Source organism: Phoxinus phoxinus (assembly GCF_949152265.1).
Source record: "Phoxinus phoxinus genome assembly, chromosome: 2".
Lineage (NCBI taxonomy): Eukaryota > Metazoa > Chordata > Actinopteri > Cypriniformes > Leuciscidae > Phoxinus > Phoxinus phoxinus.
In genome coordinates, this window is record NC_136877.1 from 34,171,991 (window position 1) to 34,195,593 (window position 23,603).

The 23,603-nt window shown below is 40.4% G+C and overlaps 1 protein-coding gene across 4 annotated transcripts in view; it reads left to right on the forward strand.

Annotated features, from left to right (window-relative positions):
• itga11a (integrin, alpha 11a) overlaps positions 1 to 23,603 on the forward strand; it is a 95,885-nt gene that overhangs the window by 68,732 nt on the left and 3,550 nt on the right. For all 4 annotated transcript variants that reach the window (XM_079599954.1, XM_079599953.1, XM_079599955.1 and 1 more), the window contains 15 exons: positions 1,246 to 1,390; positions 1,622 to 1,770; positions 9,488 to 9,631; positions 11,495 to 11,698; positions 11,799 to 11,929; positions 12,008 to 12,174; positions 16,770 to 16,909; positions 17,191 to 17,301; positions 17,436 to 17,521; positions 17,603 to 17,807; positions 17,954 to 18,052; positions 21,524 to 21,600; positions 21,999 to 22,082; positions 22,171 to 22,261; positions 22,353 to 22,466. In XM_079599954.1, coding sequence (XP_079456080.1) covers positions 1,246 to 1,390; positions 1,622 to 1,770; positions 9,488 to 9,631; positions 11,495 to 11,698; positions 11,799 to 11,929; positions 12,008 to 12,174; positions 16,770 to 16,909; positions 17,191 to 17,301; positions 17,436 to 17,521; positions 17,603 to 17,807; positions 17,954 to 18,052; positions 21,524 to 21,600; positions 21,999 to 22,082; positions 22,171 to 22,261; positions 22,353 to 22,466 — 1,947 coding nt within the window. The remainder of the gene's footprint in view (positions 1 to 1,245; positions 1,391 to 1,621; positions 1,771 to 9,487; positions 9,632 to 11,494; positions 11,699 to 11,798; positions 11,930 to 12,007; positions 12,175 to 16,769; positions 16,910 to 17,190; positions 17,302 to 17,435; positions 17,522 to 17,602; positions 17,808 to 17,953; positions 18,053 to 21,523; positions 21,601 to 21,998; positions 22,083 to 22,170; positions 22,262 to 22,352; positions 22,467 to 23,603) is intronic.

Here is a 23,603-nt window from a genome sequence, read left to right on the forward strand (position 1 = left end):
TCGGAACGTTGTTGTCTGTTTATATGTAAGCATCCGCCAGGGAATTTAAGTTCTCTCTAAACATGAACCCATTCCACTTGCTCTCATTCCGACTACTGTCTACATAATTAACAGTGTGGGATGCCAAGCATTTTGTTCATATTTTACAGCAGAATAAACTCATAACTAAGTAAATAAATTGTTTATGAGGTTTCCATGGCAATTGAATGCAAAGAACTTCCAGCGAAATTATGAGCTGGATGGAAACTGAATGAATCACTGTATTATGAATTTACTGAGAGCTAAATGAGGTCAAGAATGTAGCTATGTTATATACAAACAACTGCAAAATGTGATTTTTTTTTAACTGTGCTTTCAATCTACAGGAAAATCCTCAAGTTTTTTTGTCAATAACAAATAATCCTACTGCCCTCGTGGAGGTGAAACCCGTAAAAAATGTGAATATCGTGCAAAAGTTAATTTATTTCAGTAATTCAACTTAAAAGGTGAAACTAATATATTATATAGACTCATTACATGCAAAGTGAGTTATTTCAAGCCTTTATTTGTTATAATTTTGATGATCATTGCTTACAGCTTATGAAAACCCCCAAATTCAAAATTAGAATATTGTGAAAAGCTTTTCATTGCTGTAAGCCATAATTATCAAAATTATAACAAAGGCTTGAAATATCTCACTTTGCATGTAATGAGTCTATAATAACATATTAGTTTCACCTTTTAAGTTGAATTACTGAAATAAATTAACATTTTCACCTGTACATTATGCCATGGAGGCATGATTGATGCATTGGCTAAATAATATAAAGAGGCTTTTGAGATTGTGAACTTTTCTAATTTTTTTTACATGGATTCCATTATTCTTCAGCAACGGTTACAGAATTAATTCTATGCAAGTCTCACTGAAATTGTTTTATTTTATTTTATTTTATTTTATTGTTTTATTTTATTTTATTCATTTATTTTAATGTTGTGCCATTGAAGCAAAAGCCCATCAACCCAAAATTAACCACTGCAGATGCTCTAGTCTAGGGTCTCATAAAAATCAGTTGGATGTCAGAAAAACTAGCAACTTAAAACAATAGAATCCTCCATTCATACCTTTGAAGGCCCAAAGCCTGTAGGTTGATGCTATAAGAGTTTACAGAAAAGAAGAATATAGTCAGTGAATTGTATGTAATTGTGAAGTTAGTGAATTGTATGTAAATGTAAAAATCTGAATATATTTGTTTGCTCTGTCTCCAGGACGGTATTTTAGTGGGAGCTGTGGGAGCTTATGACTGGAATGGGGCTGTACTGAAGGAGACTCGTCAGGGTAAAGTGGTTCCACCAAAGTCCTCCTATGAACAGGAGTTTCCAGATGAACTGAAGAACCATGGAGCCTACCTGGGTAAAGAATCCACACCTATACATTCAACCATGGCTGTCACTGAGATAAATGCCCCAGTGTGATATGTCAACATCTAAAAAATTTTTTTTGTTATTTATTATATTGTCACTTTTTTACTCTCTTGGTCTCATTTTATCTCCACTCTGTTACCAATCAAAGTGATACATACAGTATACAGTCTTTAATTGATACGCATTTTATTTGATCATCTTTCTCCTTTTGTGTTTGTAGGTTACACAGTGACGTCAGTGGTGTCAGCTCTCAGTGGTCAGTTATATGTAGCAGGAGCTCCACGTTTTAACCACACGGGCAAGGTCATCATCTTCACCCTGAAAAATACTGGAGAGCTCACTATATTACACTCACTGAAGGGACAGCAGGTAAAGCACTTACAAACATGCTTACAAACATTTGCAGCACACAGTGTTTGTATACAATGCTCATGTATTCTCCAATAGCATTCTGCTGCTCTGACTCATCACACACAGTTTTTACAGTTTACAGCTGTATCCAAGTACTCAAAAGCTTCTTTTCCACTGTCAGGCCGAACGATTTTAAGAACAGCAAGGAATTGTTTCAGTTATATTTCCACTTCAGCCTGGTTTGGCAAATTACAAACGATTCTCAGCCCGGGTTTCTCAGCACCATTGGCTTACCATGCTGAACCGTGCTGGTAGAATGCGTGTAGTGACGTTAAGGGTGTCACGATTTCGAAATCGATCGAAATTAAGTCACAATCTCGATCATCGAATTAAAAAATGGAATCGTCGATGCTGCCACGCCCCCATGTCACGTTCGGTCGGCTTGTCAAGCGGAAAAAAACACGCGTGTTGAAATGCTGCGAGTCAACCTCTGGGGTCCGCACACACCGGACGAGAAGCGCCGCGTCTTTGACAACTCGAGGCATCGCACACACCGGACGAGAAGCGCCGCGTCTGACAACTCGAGGTATCGCACACCAGACGCGCGCACTTTCTCAGTTTATGACCTGCAATATGTTTATGGACATTATGGAATTAAGATCATGTCTATGTTATGAGACGCCGAATGGCGCCGCCGGTATGTGTGTGTGTGTGTGTACTGTACACAGAGAATAAAGTGTTAGAATTTTAAAGACGTGGCTCTGCGCGACGCATAGATTTATCTGTTAAACTGTTTGTTTGTTTGTTGTGAACTTGAATGTCATCTTCTGTGAAGAAGGGGTTACAAAGGAGAAACTATCGCAGGCTATTTTGCTTAAGTTTCCAATTGACTGAAGATATAAGTTATTGTTACATTGTGTTCTTAATAAATGTTTTAAATTTGACATTTGGTCTAAATTTAAATTTGGTCTAAAAATGGTATAGCAACCTGTGCTTTGGAAAAAAAAAAAAATTAAAACCGAGAATCGAATCGAACTGTGAACTTAGAATCGAAAATTTAATCGAATCGAGGATTTGGAGAATCGTGACACCCCTAAGTGACGTCACCACTCAGGATTGGTCACTTGTCTGTTGTCTGGCTACCAGTTTTTCTATAGCTGGCCTGGTTCGCTATTTGAGCGACCTAAACACAAGTTAATAATAAAATGAAAAAAATGATCTGAACGTCCTCCATAACGCAAACGCTAGTTACGCATGTAACTGTGGTTCTGTGAATTCTGGATGACCGCCAGAGGCAGTGTAAACACTATGGATTATCGCAGCGCCAGCCAGATAGGTCGAGAGAATATACCAACAAAGTCACGTGGCGTGACGTATGCTGAGCCCTGGAGGTTATAGGCTACAGTAGCTCAGCACTCTACCTCGGTACGCCTTTCTCGCGCATTCCGAGTGACTGAGAACTCTGGCGGTCATCCAGAATTCACAGAACCACAGTTACATGCGTAACTAGCGTTCTGTTTCATTCTTACTGACCGCCAGAGGCAGTGTAAACACTATGGATGACACATACCAACATAGTCATGAGGAATGCCACCCACCTGATGAAATTAAGGCTGCTCCAGAAGAACCGCAGAACTAACGGCATGATGAGCAGCAACGTTGACTTTATAAAACCGGGCAAACGTGCATGGAGAAGTCCAGGTAGCAGCAGTGCAGATATCCACCAGAGAAACTCCTCTGAAAACAGCCCATGAAGATGAGATGGCCCTAGTGGAATGGCAAGTTAGTCCCCAGGGCAGTGGTCTCCCTGCTGCCTTGTAAGCCAGTGTAATGGTCTCTACTATCCAGTTCGACAACCTCTGCTTCGACACTGGAGCACCTTTCTTCGCACCACCATAGCAGACAAATAACTGGTCCGTCTGTCTAAATTGAACAGTAGAGTTCACATAATACTTCAAGGCACGAACAGGACACAAAAGTTGGGCACTTGAATCAGACCCTGAAGAAGTCTGAAAAGACGCCAGTTCAATGTGCTGATTTATGAACTGAGGAAGAAGGACCTTCGGAAGAAAAGAAGGATTGGGTCGTAGAACCACCCCGGAGTCATCCGGTAACCAACGCAAGCACGGTTCGCTAACAGACAGCGCGTGCAACTCACTGACCCGTTTCGCAGTAGCAATAGCTAACAAAAAAGAAGTCTTCAAGGACAACATTTTAACGTCAATGCCTTGCAAGGGCTCAAACTGGGGTGAACACAGGAATGCAAGCACAAGTGACAAATCCCACACAGGAAAACTAGGATTCCGAGCAGGGTTCAGACGGCGCGCGCCCTTCAGAAAACTGCAGACAAGACTGTGAGAGCCCAGCGAAGAGCCGCCAACTGGAACATGATACGCAGAAATCGCAGCAACGTATACTTTCAACGTGGAAGCTGCTTTTCCTTCCTCCAGTAAGCGTTGAAGAAAGCTTAAGATATTCGGGATGTCACATTTTGCAGGATCAAGCCCTTGTTCCTCACACCATGTAGAAAAAAGCTTCCAACGGGAAGCATAAATCTGCCGTGTGGAAGAGGCCCTGGCATTAGAGATGGTGTGAATAACAGCAGGGTCACAATGCTCCAGGGAAGGATTTAGCCCAATGGCCAGACCCAAAGCTGCAGACGTGCCGGGTCCGGGTGCCAGACACTGGCCTCCAGCTGGGAGAGGAGGTCCTTCCTGGGGGGAAGCTTCCATGGATTCCCTGTCAGAAGTCTCAGCAACAAAGGAAACCATGGTCTGGCTGGCCACCGTGGTGCCACCAGCAACACTCTGTGCTTGCGCAGGGAGATCCTGTGCAACGTCTCCCATAACAGAGGGATAGGTGGAAACGCATATAGCAGGCAGTTCGGCCATTCGTGAGACAGCGCATCCTGGCCCAGGGGGCTGGACACTTCTGTTCTTGCGAACCATAATCGGCAGTGGGTGGTCATCTCTGAAGCAAAAAGATCCACCTCTGCTCTTCCAAATCGTAGCCAGATCTCCTGCACTACAACTGGATGAAGCCTCCATTCTCCTGGGTGTACTTGATCCCTGGAAAGAGCATCCGCTGTCTGGTTGCACACTCCTGGAATATGAGCTGCCCTCAGTGAAGCGAGTCGTGGCTGACACCAAGTCAGGATCTCTTGAGTCAGCTGCAGAGACCTGCGGGATCTCGTGCCGCCCTGGTGGTTCAGATGGAACACCGTTGAGGTATTGTCGGACCGAACGAGAACATGGCGGCCTGCCAGAACCGGCATGAAGTACTTTAGGGCCAAGAACACTGCTCTTAGTTCTAGCAGGTTGATATGTTCTGTGGCCTGGATCGGTGTCCAGCGCCCGCAAATACCCCTCCGATTCCACGTTGCTCCCCATCCTGTGAGGGAAGCGTCTGTCGTGACCAACTCCCGACGAGAGGGAACAACACCCAGGGGCACTCCTGCCTTCAGAAACTCTAACTGTCTCCACCGCCTCAACGCACATATGCAACGGTGAGAAATCACAACCAGTCGAAGGCGATGCCTGGTGGGATCTAGCCGCAAACTGTTGTTCCATAACTGGAGTGGCCTGAGGTGGAGTAAACCCAGGGGAATCACCACTGTAGCCGCTGTTAACATCCCTATCAGTCGTAGGACCACCTCGTACTGCAAAGACACCCCCGGGCGAAAGCGAGCCAAAAGTTGCAGAATGTTCGTCACACGTTCCTGAGACAGGGAGGCAGACATTAGACAGGAATTCAGGGTCATTCCTATGAACGTAGTGGTCCGTGATGGAATCAGACGGCTCTTTTTCTCGTTCACAGAAAACCCCAGCTTCTGCACATGTCTCAAAAGCAGTCTGGAGTCTTGTACAGCCTGCCGCTCTGTTGGGGCACAGAGAAGCCAGTCGTCCAAATAAGGAAGAATACGCATGCCTCTCATCCAAAGAGGAGACAGAGCTGCGCTCACACACCTTGTGAAGACGCGAGGAGCAAGGGAAAGGCCGAAGGGTAGCACTTTGAACTGATAGGCTTGATTCAGGAAACTGAAACGCAGAAACTTTCTGTGATGTACAGCAATTGGGACATGAAAGTAAGCATCTTTCAGGTCGACACTTACAAACCAATCGTCTGCAGTCACAGACCGAAGAACATCGGCTGTGCGCAGCATTCGAAAAGGAAGGACCTTCAGGAACAAATTCAGAAGCCTCAAATCGAGAATTGGGCGGAAACCACCGTCCTTCTTCGGAACAAGAAAATATGTTGAATAGAACCCGTCTCTCTGAACGAGGGGATGAACTTTTTCTATGGCTCCCTTCTCTAACAGTGAACAAATTTCCAGAGAGAGAGCCACCGCGCGAACCGCGTCTCTGACAATCGTAGGAACAATTCTTGAAAATCTGGGAGGCCGACGTCGAAACTGTAGAGTATATCCCCTGCTCAGAGTCGCCAACACCCAGGGGTCTGCTGTGTTGGATCTCCAGTACTCCAGTTGATCTATTGAAAAGCGATCGACCGCCGGCCTGGCTGTCTCAGGCTTTATGTGTGCGATTTTTAGTGTTCGCGGGGGGACGCTGACGGGGTCCTCCTGGAAACTGTCGATGAGGTGGGCGAAAAACTCTCGCCTCTTCAGGAGCACGAGGTCTCTGAGGGGGCTGTGACTGAGGTGTAGCATGCCGGCGGAAACGTTGCTCCGATGTGGCATAGTGCTGTCGGGTCTGAACCGCTGGCATCCTAAAGGTAGGGTTGCGCTGCACCTGTGTCAGTTGACGAGTAGCTTCAGACAGCTTTATCCTCTTTTCCAACAGTTCCGGAACATTTGGACCAAAAAGATGCCCGGGAACGAATGGAAGTTCTCTCAAGGTTTTCTTACAGTCCTCCGGCAGTCGTGCTTGGGCAAGCCACACTTGGCGGCGGGCTGCCAGAAGCGTGGCTGTAAGACTACCCAGCTCGCGGGTCACATGGCCTGTTGCCAACAGAGCAGTTTGCAGAAACTGTGAAACAGAGGGATCCGCATTCGCAGGTTCCAGCGTACTGGTGGCAGCAAGAAGTAACTGGCAGATTGTGTTTTCTGCTCGAGTAATGTAGGCAACAGACTCGTATGCCTTTTTTAGCAAGGAATCCGTACGACCGCATTGCGCACTGGGACATCGCACATTCCCTCGCAGAGCCTCATCAGGAGACACCACCAAAGCTGCCACAGGCTGCTCTATTTCTGGAGCACGACCCACCCCGATAGAATCTGCTTCAGCCATAGATGCTAGCGTTCGAGCAATCTTAGAGCGCCGTTTAGGCGGACCAGAACCAGTGAGAGCATTTGAGAATTCAGCCACAAAATCCTTACATGGTGGCATGGCAAAAGAAGTTGCTGCTGTGTTCTGTCTGAAAAACACATTTGTTTGGGCAGATTGGACAGGTGACTCATCAAGTCCTAGACGAGCAACTGCCATTCGAAGCACATCCAAAGTATCATCGGAGGAGGACTGGGCTTGTCCAGACGACTGAACTGAACCCCCACTAGACCCCTCCGCTGCTGGGTAACCAGTGAAAACAGCCTGAGGTGATGGTTGTGCAGCAACATCCATAGTATCCCCATGATCGTGAAAAAAGGAATCTGAAGCACTTGTAGAAAGCACATCAAACTCTGAACGATGAGAAAAACCAGGGAAATCAAGAGACTCTTCCCCAGCTCCCTGATTCTGAACATTCTCATCCTCCTGTGTCAGCTTCACAGGTGTAGCAGATGAGACAGGCTGAAGCGAGTGAAGCAGACGTTTCAGCTCTGCCATCTCTGAAGAAAGCACCGACACCGTCATAGAAAGTGAACTTTTCTCAACACGTGAATGTTCATCACCTCGCGATTTGACTTTCTTAGATGGGGGGGGAGCACCAGCTGCCGCCGACGCTTTGCGCTTCCGAGTGCGTGAAGGGGCTGCATCCAACTGCCCAAGTTTCACTGTCGAATTAGGGTCTAACTCGGCAAGACGGAGCTGTCGTTCCGAAATAGGCAAAAGGCTGCAGTGCATGCACGGGTCCGTGAGAGCATCTCGCAGATGTTGAACACCCAAACACGACGGGCAGAAGTCATGACCGTCGTCAGGGAGAAGATGATTAGGGCACAGCTTACAAGTCAGTGGAAAACCAGTGGCGATCGAGCTGTGAGCCATAGTTACTCGTTAATAACACCTTCGGATAGCACCGTAAGGTTAAGTTGAGCGGGATGAAAAAATAATAAAAATAAATAAAACAATTACCTCGGGCAAACCGACAGGTAATACCAACAAATATCTCACGAAAAAGAAAAAATGTCTAAAATGGCCGGCGGATTGAACCGATGGACAAATAATGTAACATGGATTCGAGGAAAAAACAGTCTGAGTAACGTTAGATATGTCAACGGGAGACCGTTAACTCAGTCGCGGAAAACACAAGCCACCGGATAGCACCGAGAGGCACAGAGTGTTACCGACGAAGTAATGTTAATATGACTCACCAAGCGCTGTAAAATAAATCCAAATCCTTGAAATTGCGTAGACGCGCGCTGTCACAGCTTGTGAGGACGAATCTCGCTGCTCTTGTAAGCTGCACTTGACAGCGCGAATAATCACTCAAAAACAACCTATCTCAACCAGGCGAGAAAGCGAAAGAGGTAGAGTGCTGAGCTACTGTAGCCTATAACCTCCAGGGCTCAGCATACGTCACGCCACGTGACTTTGTTGGTATATTCTCTCGACCTATCTGGCTGGCGCTGCGATAATCCATAGTGTTTACACTGCCTCTGGCGGTCAGTAAGAATGAAACAGAACGTTATTTACGTCTCATATCGTCTGTAGACTCTTGCGTTACCAATGCAACGACTGACGCATTTGTATTACATTCCAAAGAGCTCCGTTATCAGCCCCACAGTGGAGAATGAAACAATATCCATATCGGCTGGGCCGAATCAGCATGGAATGGATCGATTTAGCAATGAGAACGGTTTGGCCGGATGGTGGAAAAGCAGCTAGACTGTACAAACGGCAGTGATCAATTGGTCATTGTGTTTTCAATCTCTCTCTTGGCTTTCTTTGCGATGAGTAGACTGTCTAAAGTCTAGACTACAGACCCAAATCCATGTGCTTCTCATCACAGTCCTAAAGCATGCAAATAAATTCACTCTCACAAACAAAGCACAGAGTTATTGAATATTTTTAAAGGAGGTAAACATTTAACATGTGATTATTACCTCAGGAAATTTCCTTAAATATCACCCATATTAATCAAACTGCATAATTATGCATGTGACTCTTTGTTTAGAAAGCATATACTGTACAGAGGATTGTGATTGAGAGACACATGAGAAATAAGCATTTGGTTATGCTGTTTTTGTTGTTGCTGATCCATATATGTATATGTATATATATATTATATACAGTATATATACAGTATATGTTTCATAACCCCCTAAAGTATGAGATTAAAGACAAGTCATACATTTTTGAATCAACCAACTGCTTGTATGAAGTTGCAAAGATTTTGGAATGAGATGCTCTTAAATTGTCATATTATGGCATTGTTATTTTGCCATTCACTGTATATATTTATATGCCCTTATGCTTGAGGACAGTGTAAGTAAAAAGTGGTACAGCTCATGCATTTTTATGCTTACATTAGCTTACACATATTCAAGTGATTTGCTTCATAGGCATAAGATGCATGTGCACCAGAAGTAATCAGTCTGGCTTCGATGGATGTGTTTGTGCAGATCGGGTCATACTATGGCAGTGAGATTGCTCCAGTGGACATGGATGATGATGGAGTGACTGATAACCTGCTGGTGGCTGCGCCCATGTTCTTCAGTGGAGGCTGGGAAAAGGGAAAAGTCTACATATACAGAGTCACAGAGCAGGTACAGTTTCTTGTGGAAAAACAAGTTAATTAGCCATTGACAAGCTATTATTTTATCTCCTGTTTACTTCCCACCCAGAAGCAACATTACAGATGTTGTCTCTTGTCTTAAAGCTGAGGGATCCAAGCTCTGAAAACTGTGCCTGTGCATTAATGCAGTTCCTCATTAATGGTCTCACATAAATACTGACAGGCTTTTGCCACCTGCCATACCTCGCATCAGAGAGTAGTGGAGGGTGAAGTCAGCAGGAAAATATTTCCCCCTTGAAATGTAATTATATGAATCGCACAGAGAGAGAGAAAGCTGCTTTAATAAATGGAAAAAGCTGGAGTGCATGCAAGAGCAATGCTGTGAATAAAGCAGACCTCCATCTTTATTCATTTAGCTCTTATAAGCTATTTCCTTGTGGCCTTAACCAGGGGACCACAATCTGTGTTATACCTCAGGTTGCAGTATGCCAGGCACAGGGTACATCAACATCGTTAACTGAAATAATTGACCATAGTTAAGTCATTATTCAAATACCATTGAACATACTCCATCCATTTATTATGCAAACCATTCTCCACTCTTCTCCTCTCTCTTCCCTTCTCTTTCTCTTCTCTTCTCTTCCCTTCCCTTCTCTTCTCTTTCTCTTCTCTTTTACTGTAATCTGATGCTAATTTATTAAGGATGCAATTGATGTCATGTGTCTGTCGTCTATGGCCGTATATTTTCAGTGCGAGTGAGAGATTTAGGAATTTAGGAGGAGAGTTATGTGCATGGCTAATTACTCTCCCAAATACTTGGCTAACTTGAACAGTTTTTGCTTTGAGAAATTGCACCTTTCCCTCAAACTTTCCACCCATTTGAGACTAATTGATTTAAGAGGCTCAAATGCTTTCTTACTGACCCCAGCTTAAGTGATAATACAGGAGCAGTTATTGCATTTGATCTTGGGAGTCTGGTTTGGACTGTTATTGTGAATGTGTATGCAACTATTTTTTTATTATTTTTTTTTCATTTTTTTTTTTTTCATTTCTTAAAGGCTGCATTTTATTGTCAAAATCATGCTACAGTTGTGCTGCAATCTATCCAAAAAAACAATGCATAAAGGCAGCAGTTTCATCCATATTTCTTACATAAACACATGGGTTGTCGTCGTCTCTGGATCTTTAACAAAATCCTCAAAAGATTGTTTCTGGTTACAGAAATGTTTAGCGCTTGTCCATGACCTAAGTGCATATTTACATCATAAGCAGCATCTTTTCAGAGAGTTTTTTTAATAGTTGCTGGATGAAATAAATATAAACAATGATCCTACTCCTCATTAAAAGTTTGCATTGAACATTTTTGTACAACAGTAATATAAACTTAATGTAAATAGACTTCTTTTATATCTCTATTAAACCATAATATTAATTCTTACTGTATTTATCCCTGATTCCTAATGTATTCTCAATGTGTTTTTAGTCCAATTAAGACTTCAAGATTTCAGTTTTAAGCAAAATCAACATTGATTTATAGTTTATTCATATTATTCATATTCATATTATCAATATGAATAATGTCACAATAAAAAAAGTATAAAAAAAGATTTATAGTTTAGATGAGCATCCAATAATATGGAAATAGGAGTTCACAAAACATTCAGTACTAGTATCCCACCCACATAGAGAGAGTACAGCCCAGTGCATGACCACATTTTCAATGCATTGTGCATTAAAGGGCAAACTCTCTGTACATTGTTGCATTGTGAAACCCATTAGTTTACCCTCTGCCTTACCCCCTGTACAAGCCATCAAACTGGAGCAACAAGGCTCATGCTGTATCTAAATTGTCTTACTACCTCACGGCAGCTCTTTATGCTTGTTTTCCCATCAGCCTCGTTTCATATTGGAGGGCTCGCTGGAGATCTTAGATCAAGGTCAGAATGCCCGTTTCGGCTCTGCACTGGCCCCTGTGCCTGATCTAAATGGGGATTCATTTAATGATGTGGTGGTGGGAGCTCCACTAGAGGATGATCACAAAGGAGCCATTTACATCTACTACAGCCAACGCAACAGAATATTGAGGAAATATAAACAGGTACCACATAAGTGTCCAGCTGTTCTCTTGTGTGTTCATTATTTGAATGTGTTCGCTTTGAATAGTTATTTATTTTACCCCCATCTCCTCTCTCTGTCAGAGGATTGCTGCAGTTCAGCTGGCCCCGGGTCTGCAGTACTTTGGGCGTAGTATCCATGGCAATATGGATATGAATGGAGATGGCCTGGTGGATCTGGCTGTGGGCTCCCTCGGTGCAGCAGTACTTCTGTGGTGGGTCTCTAACACAGGGTTCTTTACACTGTTAGTTTCTCCTTAATAAAAAACTCAATAATATTCGTTGTGCTACAGGTCTAGAAGTGTTGTCCGAATCCATGCCACGGTTCGATTTGAGCCCAGCAAGATCAACGTATTCAATAAAGACTGTCAGAGAGGAGGAAAAGATGTGACCTGCATGTCGGCTATTGTATGTCTGAATGTCACAGCTCGGACTCCCAGCAGACCCTCACAAGAAATAGGTAAGTTTTTATATTTTTATGATAAAATATAAAACACTTTTTTCAATAAATAAGCAATACTGTTCTTTGATGTCTTGTACGTTTTCTGCAGATTTGTAAATAAAAAGTTTAATTTGTGTAGATAGTTGATCATATATGAAATTGGTGCTTATCTAAATATGGTCTTTTTGCACTGAATCCATCTGTTGTAGTGTTGGATTGCAACAGTTCTTTGGTCAAAGACGAAACATAACACTTAGCTTTCACCCAAACACACTCTGAATGGAGAACAGGAAGTTATGGTAGTGCTTTGAAAGCAGCAGTTTCCTCTCATATTGAATCTGTTGGTTTAAGTATCATAAGAAGAGAACTTAACAGCTGGTGGGATTCTCACACACCAACCAGCTGCATATTCAATGTAGTTCAGTTAAGGTTTCCCTTCTAAGCATGCCACGTATTAGCCTGAAAAATATTCAGTTGTGATGAATTGTTCAACATACAGTAATCTCTTGATCTTTCCTTTGTTGCTTTGTTGATTCAAGATTTGCCTTGGGAGGGGAAAAGACAAACTGCTTAGCTAGCTCTGGAAATTTAGAAGTAAAGTAGACACATTGTATAATGACTCTGGCTGAAAAAACACATTAAATTAGTATAAAAGTCTTTTTAGCATTTGTAACATTGTGTCAGGTAGCCAAAAAATCAAATGACTAGTGTTATAAATGGTTCCAGATATAATAGATGTGAATGGTTTGAATATTGTGTTTTATGGGTCCTACCTACACATGAAGTCATTGCTGTGCAAAAACACTAAGTAGAAGTGACAAAGTGTGTCAGACTGCATTACTGCTTTAAAATGCCTCAGAAGGTCGAAACACTACAGATCATCTTGTCTGTCTTGAAAGTTATATTCATGATGGATTTTATTTGGAAAGAACAAAATCCAACTGAAGATAAACAAAATACAAGTTTCAAGTGCTCACAAACCAGGAAATCAGCCAGGAAGTCATATATATGACTTTTGGATAGTGTACACCACCAAGGCATACGATTGGCACCGGTCAAAAGTTTATATGTGGAACCCAATGAACCTTCCTTGGAAATCAGACTACTAATGTTGGCTCTAATATATACAATCAAACTTAAAACAAATAAGGAAAATCCAGCCTATTCATCAGTTTTTCAGGTCAACATTCAATAATAGATGAAAGAAAACTGTAAGCCCGTCTAAATCGGTCCAAATGGCGGTATCCGATAGAACGGGTGAAGTGTTACTGTCTTTCTGTATTAACATCTTTATTTCATGTTACTCCATAAATAAAAAAGGTTTTAATGATATCTGAGCATCATTAAATGTGAGCGAATGTTTGATTATTCTTTTTAACTCTTTACTTATATTTTACCCATTCATATTAGGAAACTGTGTCACTTTGAGGTCCTCACACCTTCTGTTTAACGCGGGTCTCACGATCACAAGCTCGTAAATTTTGGGTCCCTAAACAGAGGTAATTGGCTATATACCTGAGATTGTCGCATTCATGCTTACACAATCAAAGATACTTTGGTATAGCCCCCATGATTTTGCATACACTTGAATTTAAAGTAACGTTTACTTTAGGCAGAGGTATGGCCACTACTACAGATATAAGTCGACCAACATTACTTCTCTTATAATAGCTTTGGATTGGCCATGCCGTGGTTTCCCACGTACACTTATCTAAAGTAACATTAAATTAAAACAAAGGTAAGACACACCCAGATTTAGGTTGGTCAAGCAACATTTTTGCTGCCCTAAACAGAAATTCACTTATTGTCTTTGCAAACTAAGTACACTTGAATTAGTGCCTAATATTAGTCGTCACTAATCTGACGCAGTCTTGCGGTAACATATGAATCCGTTTAATCTACTTGGGAAAACAATTTCAGAGTCAGTCAGAATAAAATCAAATGTAACAACTTATTATGTCAGGTAAATGTATCATGCCAATTTCATAATCAGTTCAAAGATAATAAATACAAAACATCAAATGCTCTGGAACAAAGAGGAAAGATGCGAACCTGACATTAGAAAATACATAATGCGGAGTGTCTTGCACACACTCCGCATCACAGGCTAATTTGAGCTACAAATCGCGCTGAGCCTCTCATTGCATTTCTTTATATAGACAGAAACTTCTTTCACATTGAAACATTTGCTGAATTTGCATTCAGAGTTTACACCCTTTGGGCAGGATGTCATTTGCCTGGAAGACACACCCTCCTCTGTGTGCAAGTTATCTCTAAACTTAAGAACTTTTTTACCTTTTGGTTTACTTCTTTGGGAATGAGACATTTGTACCAGTCGCACTGAGACATTTCAAATGATACCAAACATGTATAATACTGTATGATAATTGTTCATATTAAACCATATCGTTCTTGGGGTAAATTTAGGTAGGGATGGGTGAAGGGAATGATGTGGAAATTGGGAGGTGATCGTGTCTCGAATGGGGATGGTAATATAGCAAGAGAGTTCAAATGTTAATTTCCTTTGTTTTCTCAGAGAGTAGCCCTCTCTTCCAGTTCTTCTAGTTTCTCCAGTCTTACAAAACCAAGTTACATCTGTCCATTTGGTCTACGCATTAAAACCCATCTGAGGTTCTGAAAGTGGATTTAAACATTTTGGAACAGAGACATTTTTGCAGAATTCCTCCATGGAATCTCAAAAAGCCGAAAATCTATCTGGATTTAGCGAGAAACCAAAAATCAAAAACTCATCCAAATGATTATCACCAGCAATTTCTGAACATAAGAGCGATGTTCCCACAACATACCCACATTTACAAAATTTTATGGATCTAAATCTGGAAATCAAGTGGCAGCAGCTTTTGCAACAAATCAACAATGTCAGGGTATATCTGCATCCCTGACCAAAGTTCAGTTTTCACTGCAGAGCCAAATGCTCTATTCTGGTGATACTTTTGAGAATGTTTTTAACGAAGTAAATCCATATTTAGTCTTAAAGAGTTAGTTCACCCAAAATTGAAAATAATGTCATTAATGACTCACCCTCATGTCGTTCTAAGCCCGTAAGACCTCCGTTCATCTTCGGAACACAGTTTAAGATATTTTAGATTTAGTCCGAGAGATTTCTGTCCCTCCATTCAAAATGTATGTACGGTATACTGTCCATGTCCAGAAAGGTAATAAAAACATCATTAAAGTAGTCCATGTGACATCAGTGGGTTAGTTAGAAGTTTTTGAAGCATCGAAAATACTTTTTGGTCCAAAAAGAACACAAAATAAGACTTTATTCAGCATTGTATTCTCTCCTGGCTCTGTTGTCAATCCGCCTTCACGACTCCACAGTTACACTGCTGGCGTAAGACGCTGATGACGTGTTATCTGGTGCGCCCGAGCTTCGTTTATAGACTGAGGGAGTTTATAGAATCTTTAGTTTTATTTTTGAATAACTAAACCTGGCTCTTGCCATGAACATAGCCATAGAAGCTGGAATGGCGTGAAAGGAAAGGAAAAAAAAAATGCCTCAGTCCCTCAGGACAGGTCTAGGGCTTGACACATGCAGTTTGACTTAAGGCCTCGGTGACCATCATATGTTGTTTTAAAAGTCATGTGCTGGAAGGTCAGGTTCCTGTGTAAAGTGTGGGACAACAGAGCAGCACAACTGTTTTTAATTAACCTTCACGACCCCAGAGCATCTTCATCAAAAATGTCATGGTGTGAAACCAACGTAATGTCTCAAAGACTAAGCACGTCATCTCTACAATCATCTGGGAAATCAGACATTTGGGACATCATAAAAGGAGAAACAATTTTTTTTTTCTAATTCACCTCACATGTGCTGAGCAGGGTTATGAATATGTTGAGTCTGTTGAGTGTGTCATTTATTGGTACACATGTATGAGATTTTAGAAAATATGATTACTTTAGGTTTATAGAGTGTCTTTCATCTTAAAACCTCTGTTTGAGCCGAACATCCTATTGTCATTCAGGGCTCTTAAAAGGGGTTTCAAATTGCTCTCAGATCTCCGGAGTATCATAAATTTCACCTCTAGAGCGTCTTAAATCTGCCATTCAAAAGATTGGGGTCAGTAGGAATTGAGTACTTTTATTCAGAAGGGACACATTAAATTTATCAAAAGAGACAGTTAAGACATTTATAAAATAATTTATAAAGTTTCAAATGCTGTTCTTTTGAACTTTATATTCACCAAAGAATCTTGAAATAAATATCACAAAATAATATTAAGCAGCACAACTGTATTCAACATTGATGATAATAATAAATGGTTCTTTAGCACCATATCCGCATATTAAAGGATCATGTACTGAAGAATCATGTCAAATTAAAATATTAAAATAGAAAACAGTAATTTTAAATTGTAATAACAATATACTTTTTTTATCTGTATTTTATAAAAATAAGAAAAAAAAAATACTTTCATAATTTCATGAGCATAATTTCAGAAACATAAAAAAATTGTACTGACCTCAAACTTTTGAATGGTACTAACTGTAGCGTTAGCGTATATGTTATCTAGCATTATTTGAAAATAATTTGTAAAGTGATGAGTAAATATTTCTCTGTATGTTCACTTTATTACTTCCACTTCTCTTAGCTCTTAGCTATAGTGCTTTCTTTGAGGAGAAGCGCTTCAACCCTCGAGCCGTGTTTGATGATCCAGATCGCCAGCAGCCCCAGAATCTGACACTGCTTCCTGGAGAGGAGACCTGTGACCACATCTACTTCCACGTCATGGTTAGCTTTCACCTCTTAGGTTACAGTATCACAAGGGTGCATTGCATTGCATAAATCATTGATAATGATAACATGTCTGCGATAACTGCCAGGTCATTATCGGTTCTATTAATTAAGTACTTTCATTTCTGTTTATTCAGATTTTCTATTGAAATAACAGCATTCCTATTTTATTAAGTTCACTTTCTAGCATTACAGCAGCAGATTATATTATTCCAAGTTACTCTTTTATAGGCATTTATTTATATTGAGAGATTTATGATATTGTAATGTTGATACAGGAGACTACAGACTACGGCAGGCCCATTATATTCACTGTAGAGACGGAGCTATTGGACCTGGATCAAGGCCCAGTGCTGGATGATGGCTGGCCAACTACTGTGAAAACACAGGTGAGTGTCTGTAGGTCAAAGGAAACTTCATTGTCACACTATATATCTTTCATTAACAACATTAACACACATTATGAAACTCGTTTGCATGTATATTGAATGTAATGGCACTTCTTCTTCCTGGTTTTCTCCAGCTTCCCTTCTGGAACGGGTGTGATGAAGACGACCATTGTGTTCCAGACTTGGTGTTACAATCTCAGACTGATCTAATAAATCGCAAGTAGGATAAGTCACGCACACACACACACACACATGCTAACGCACTTATTCACATGCTCATGCCCACTCTGATGCTCTACAGGCAGTTCTGTGCCCAGGCGTTTCGGGCAGGCAGTCTGATATGTCGGAGTCAGACAGCAGCAGAACCTTCCGAACGCATTATGGAGGGATCCAGAAGGAGGATGGTAGTGGATGTACGTCTAGAAAACAGAGGGGAGAACGCATATGGAGCCCAGCTTAACATCACTTTCACTCCAAACCTACGCTTCTCCAGCCTTATAGTGAAGGTACATCACTCTGGTACCTGACAAGGATTGATTGGTTGTTCCTTTGTTCATTCATAATCTTGATTGATACTAATTACGTTCTAGAAATGCATCTGCAATAGTAATTGTTACTGTAAGTTAAATTATCTCTCTGTCCTTATTTATAGGATAACTCTGATATACATATAGACTGCCGCAGTGAGAACAAGCGAAAAAATGAGAAATCTTGCAATATCAGTGCACCCTTTATGAGAGCAAAGTCACAGGTGAGTTGTCATTGCAACATTTATCGTATGTTCAGAATTATATAATGTATAATCCTAATGTGATCGTTTTTTATCGCCAATGTTCAGCAACATGAGACATTTAGAGGTTAAACCAGGGTCAGCACTAGCCGTCTGTGCTCTAGAAAGCCTTGCTTACACAAACATATTGGACCACACAGTCAAAAACCCTATAGACTTCTTCACATTACCCATCTGCTGAACTGTCAGAATCTGTCGCAGACATACCAAATCTTTATGTCTGGAATGTTCCATGGGGCATAAAAAACTCACAAGGTCACCAGCACCCTTAAGTCACAGATTGATTCACTTAGTGTCCTTTTTTTTAACTTATGCTCATGTTCGGCCCTCTCCAAAAAAAAAGAAAAACATGAGGCAGGAATGTAATGCAAGAATACTGCTGCAAAACGGTTACTACATCCGTACAGAGCCCATCAATCACATGGCCTGCCCTGGACCACAGAAGTCTGTCCTGTGCTAGGGCACTGCTTTGATAGGAAACGGGTCAACAGCTTCTCACAGAGTCCTGATTCATTTTCTTGAGGTTTGGGGGTCATTGGAGCTACACTTGTGGCTACAGAGAGATATTTTATGGGCCCACATGGGAGCCTGGTTCAGCTCAGAACAGTTTGAGATGGTGCGAAAGTGGAATAAAAGGAGGAGAACTCAGGAGGAGAGAATGTAAAAAGGATTTTCCATGCTGCTTTGTGCCACTACTCACCAAGAGGGAATGAAGAGTTTGCCCACGTAGTTATAGCTGTGTCCAAGTGCTTCCATTTCTCTAAGCAAGAATCAAACTGAAAGGCAATTTCTGTGCTTTAAAGGGATTCAAAAGCTTTTGATTAAACACTGTCTTTTTGTATGTGCTTACGTGTTTTTTAATATAAAGTTTCTCAATATATGTGATTTGTGAGTCTATGTGGAAAGCACATTGGTCAACAGCGGTTGTTTTTAATAGTGCTATACAAATAAATTGTCATTGTCATTGTTCTCATAAAAATTCACATTTTCATAATTCATTCTGTCATAATTTACTCACCCTCATGTCGTTCCAAATCTGTATGACTTTCTTTCATCTGTAGAACACAAAACAATCTTTTGAAAAATGTTCCTGTGCTTTAGTTGCAGCTTGTTTGTTTGTTTTTGTCCATATACAGTAATGCAAGTCAATGGGGTTTAGTGTTGTTTTGGACCACACTGATTTTCATTGTATCGGCAAGAACAGTTCTTCAAAATATTGTCTTGTATTTCTCACAGAAGACAGAATGTCATGCAGTTTTGGAACAACACCTATAGTATCTATTGTATATTATCAAATAACAGAATCTTTTTTATGTATATGCAGGATATGGAAGTTAATACTTCATGTGGTGGTTAGAGAATAGCCAGCAGTGCCAGATGAAGTGCCTTCTCACACAAAAATGATGTTATTGGTCTGTAGAATAAGGCTATGGGTAGACTAGCAGGGTCTTGGCCTGTTTGTGTCATTCTTTTATATCCAGAAAGTCTATTTGGCCTGGAATATTTTACAATTTAGGTTTTTGGATGTGATCAGGTGTTAAATCTGAACTCAAAATATACCATGAACTCATTTGTTTGAGCATTTAACTGTAGTTAGAATGAATCCAAGAAAAAATAGACTCTAGCATGCTGTAAATTATATAAAGTGCCAAACAAACTTTCAATAACCTTTTTTCTTAAAACGCCATTGTAGAATGTGCTGGATATAACCTCTGAATATAATGATTTAGGAGCTTGCGTTTGCAGCACTTGCAAATGTTTGTACTGTAAACATGTGTTCACTAATCACCAAAACAAAAACACCTCTACCTAAAAGGATCACACCCCTATCTTGAAGCCTCCAACCCCACATTCACGCACACTCACTCTATGCAACACAGGCAACGACTACGGCGGAATCTGCTGTGCCGTCCACCCGAGGGTATGATGTCATCAATATGTGAAAGCAATTAGTTATTACTGTATGGTAATTCAGATCGAATGTCTAATTATTATTTAGCTCCTCTACTCCTTTGATGGCAAAGTCATCCCTTCCATCCCAAAAAACAAAGTTTTCATGAACAGCTCCCTACATAAAATGATAGTCCAAACTAATATATACATTTTGTAATATATAAAATGTGACAAGCTAAAGAGATTATAGCGATCACTAAAAGTGGAACCAAAAGAAAAACATATATTAGAATTATGTTATCTCACTTTTCGGACACACTTTATGAGCCGATGCTTGAAACGGGCAGTAGAAGAGGGTTCAGACATTCCAGGTCTATAATAATATTAATAATGCAAGTGGGTGATTCTATAGTTGCAGGTACATTTGGTGTCCAAAGTCGTTATTTGTTCTGCTTTTTTCAAATGGTTATATTTTTAACTATTTGAATAATTTGTTACTCATTGTCATGGATCACATGATGTTACAGGCCATAACTATAACATTTTCTGTAAAAAGTGTCTTATATAGCTGAAAATCAGGATTTCTTGTTTTCCGAATTTTTCTCTCTCATGTATTATTGTGTAGCTAATCAAAATATTTTATTTTACTTTTCTTTTGGTAATATCTTATTTATTTTATTTATAAAAGCCCCATGTAGTCATTTTCTCAATTCTACAGGATTAAATAGTTTAAAAGAAAATTCTTACACCAAGAGTTATTTTGTAAAACATAAAAACTGTTACCACAATATCAAAATGAAAACATAATTTTTGCCATTAAATTTGAATATGTTTTCAATAATACTGGAAAGAATTTCTATTAGAGAACAGTTTTTTCCTTTACTGTTTGAAATGTAAAGTGCAAAATGTATCTCCAATTATAGAATCACTCGAATGAGCAAACAAGTGAAGGTGACACACGAGTTTGTTCAAGCAAAAGACAGCATATCTTAGATCTGTGAAACACAGCAAAACAACGTTACTCGACGCTCAACAACCTCGGCATCCATTTTCAGGCCTTCCCGCACCTTAATGTCTCTCAAGCACCGGAAATCTTCTCTAATTTTAATGCGGGTCCTACCTCTTGCCTGATCGTAACCCTTCTTTTTAAAGTTACATTCCCAAGGCCTTTTCCTCTTTTGTATTTTCTCTGCCTTCTCTGCTCTCTCTTTCTATAGTCGTTCTGCTAATATCTTGTCTTGTTCACTGAGCTCTCTCTCCTCCCCCATCATGAGTGTATATGCCCCTTACTGCTGATTTACTACAAGTGTGTTTTGGTGCACGATACACTTTTCAACAGCGTTTTTCAAAAATTGCTTACTGCGCTTTTAAGGCAGGTTATTGCAGACTACACTCCTAAATCCTCTGCTAAAACTGCTTCTTTTTTCTTTTTTTTTGTAGGTTTGAAAATATTTTTTAAAAAGCTACTAACACTAGTCAGTCACTTGTTACTATCATGTGGCTGTTTTTTATTAAACATTACTCTCTCTTACTCCCCAGGTAACATTTCGTTTGGAATTTGAATTCAGTCACTCTGTGCTGCTGGATCACGTACGGCTCATTCTGGAGGTTACCAGGTAGGACACAGCGAACATTCAGCCGGTCTTACATCTATCTGAGATAATCGATTCGGCACTATTTCAGCCAGATTATTTGCTTTAAAAAATGTAGTTCGAAAATCATATAACTTGTATCATGTGGACCACAAAACAAAAAAAAGAAAACATGCATTGATCACTGGATTACTAAATGGCCACACTCAGATTAAAATCATCTAGATGTGGTAACTGCAGTTAAAGTATCTAGAACATAGTTGATGGTTTGGAATGTTATGAAACTCTATGAAGGATTCTGGACAACGATGATGCCTAAGCTGGAATGTTAAACTTTTCATAAACGCTACCAAGCGTCACTGAGGGTGAGTGAGTGTATCTGCCTGGGGAGGTTTCTCATGCTTGTTCTTATGTTTCTGCAGTGAGGGTGAGGAAGTTGTCCTACACGATAACATTAATGACATTTTCTACACTCTAAAATATGAAGCTGATCTGCTCTTCACAAGGTGAGATAGATGTGTTTGTTTAAACGCTCTAATCACTATGTGTGGTTGTGGGAATTAGAATAGTTACAATATATTTTCATTCTCGCAGGGAGTTTTACCCAACCCGATATGAGCTTAAACCTGATCTCTCTCTAGAAGAACCGGGTGATTTCAACCCTCCATTCAACTTTACCTTTCAGGTGAGGTCCACTGCTATCTGTTACTAAAGAGAGCAGGACCCCAAAAACTGATGTTTCAAAAAACCAAACATGTTTCTTCTATGCATCACAGATCAAGAATCTTGGTTATTTTCCAGTCCAAGACTTACAACTCTACATTGCAATCCCTGAGGTCACGAAAAATGGCAATCAACTCCTGAAGATCAGAGATTTCCATATTGACCAGGTGAGGAGGACTCAACTAGACTATAGTTTTACTCTACCTGTTATATATCAGATTTTCCTTTAGATTTTCAAAAATGTTTTGCCCTTTCGATCAGATTTTTGCATCCATTTACAGTCTAGATAAGTTGACGCTAGTTGCCAAAGGTGAGAGCCAGTCTGCTGATTTAAGTTCACAGAAAATCACATCATGTATTATGGGCAAATTATTTTTTAGGTTCAGAATATGATTCAATTCAGTTAGAGGATATGTTATTGATGACCAGTTTGTCCTCTGTAACCATTTACAAAGTTGGCAAGTGTATGCCTTGTATTCTAAAATCTGTTCAGATTTTTTTTTAAAAGTCACAAAGTGTATTCAAGCCTTAAGTCTTAAAGTCATTATGCTTTTTCAAATATTACTTTCCATGCAGTGTATAATATAGCTGTTTGTAAATGAAAATAGTCTGCAAAATTTTAAAGATCAGAGTGCATGATAAAGTTATCGTCTTCTAAAAGAAAGAATCAATTCAGAATTGTATCAGCAAATCTAGTCTTACTTCTTATTACATACCTACATACCAATGTAATACATTTGCAATACTACAATACTATGGTCTTCATTGGCTGCCGGTAAACAACGTCTACTTTGAACCACCTTCAAACACTGTTGTTGTAGCTGAGGCCTGGAAGAGTTTGGTTCGTGTTGGTGACATGTCTAGAAGACGCTGTTTTCAGTGCTGAGAATCCACTTTGATGCACTTCAAAAGAATGAGGACTTGCACTGGAATTGATACAGAAAAACCGCTGCTATCGTTCGTATCACTGTGTATCAAGTGCTGAGTAGGCCTCCAGATCTGAAATTTAGGTAATAATAGGCGTTTCGTTTCTGACACGAGCTGTAAGCGGTAGACCAGTCACGACAGACAGACTCCTCTGACCAATCAGAGCAGAGTAGGGTCGTGGAAAGGTGGGATTTAAAGAGACTGAATCTTCGAACAAACAGTTTTCCGAATCTTTGAGAAATGAAATGATGTGCAATGTATATTATGAGACAATTAATGTGTTTTTGACCTTGGATGCATGTAGCCCTATTGCAGGAGACCTTCCAAACAAAATTAGGAACCTTTAAAATAGCATAAATGGTGCACTTTAAGTCTTT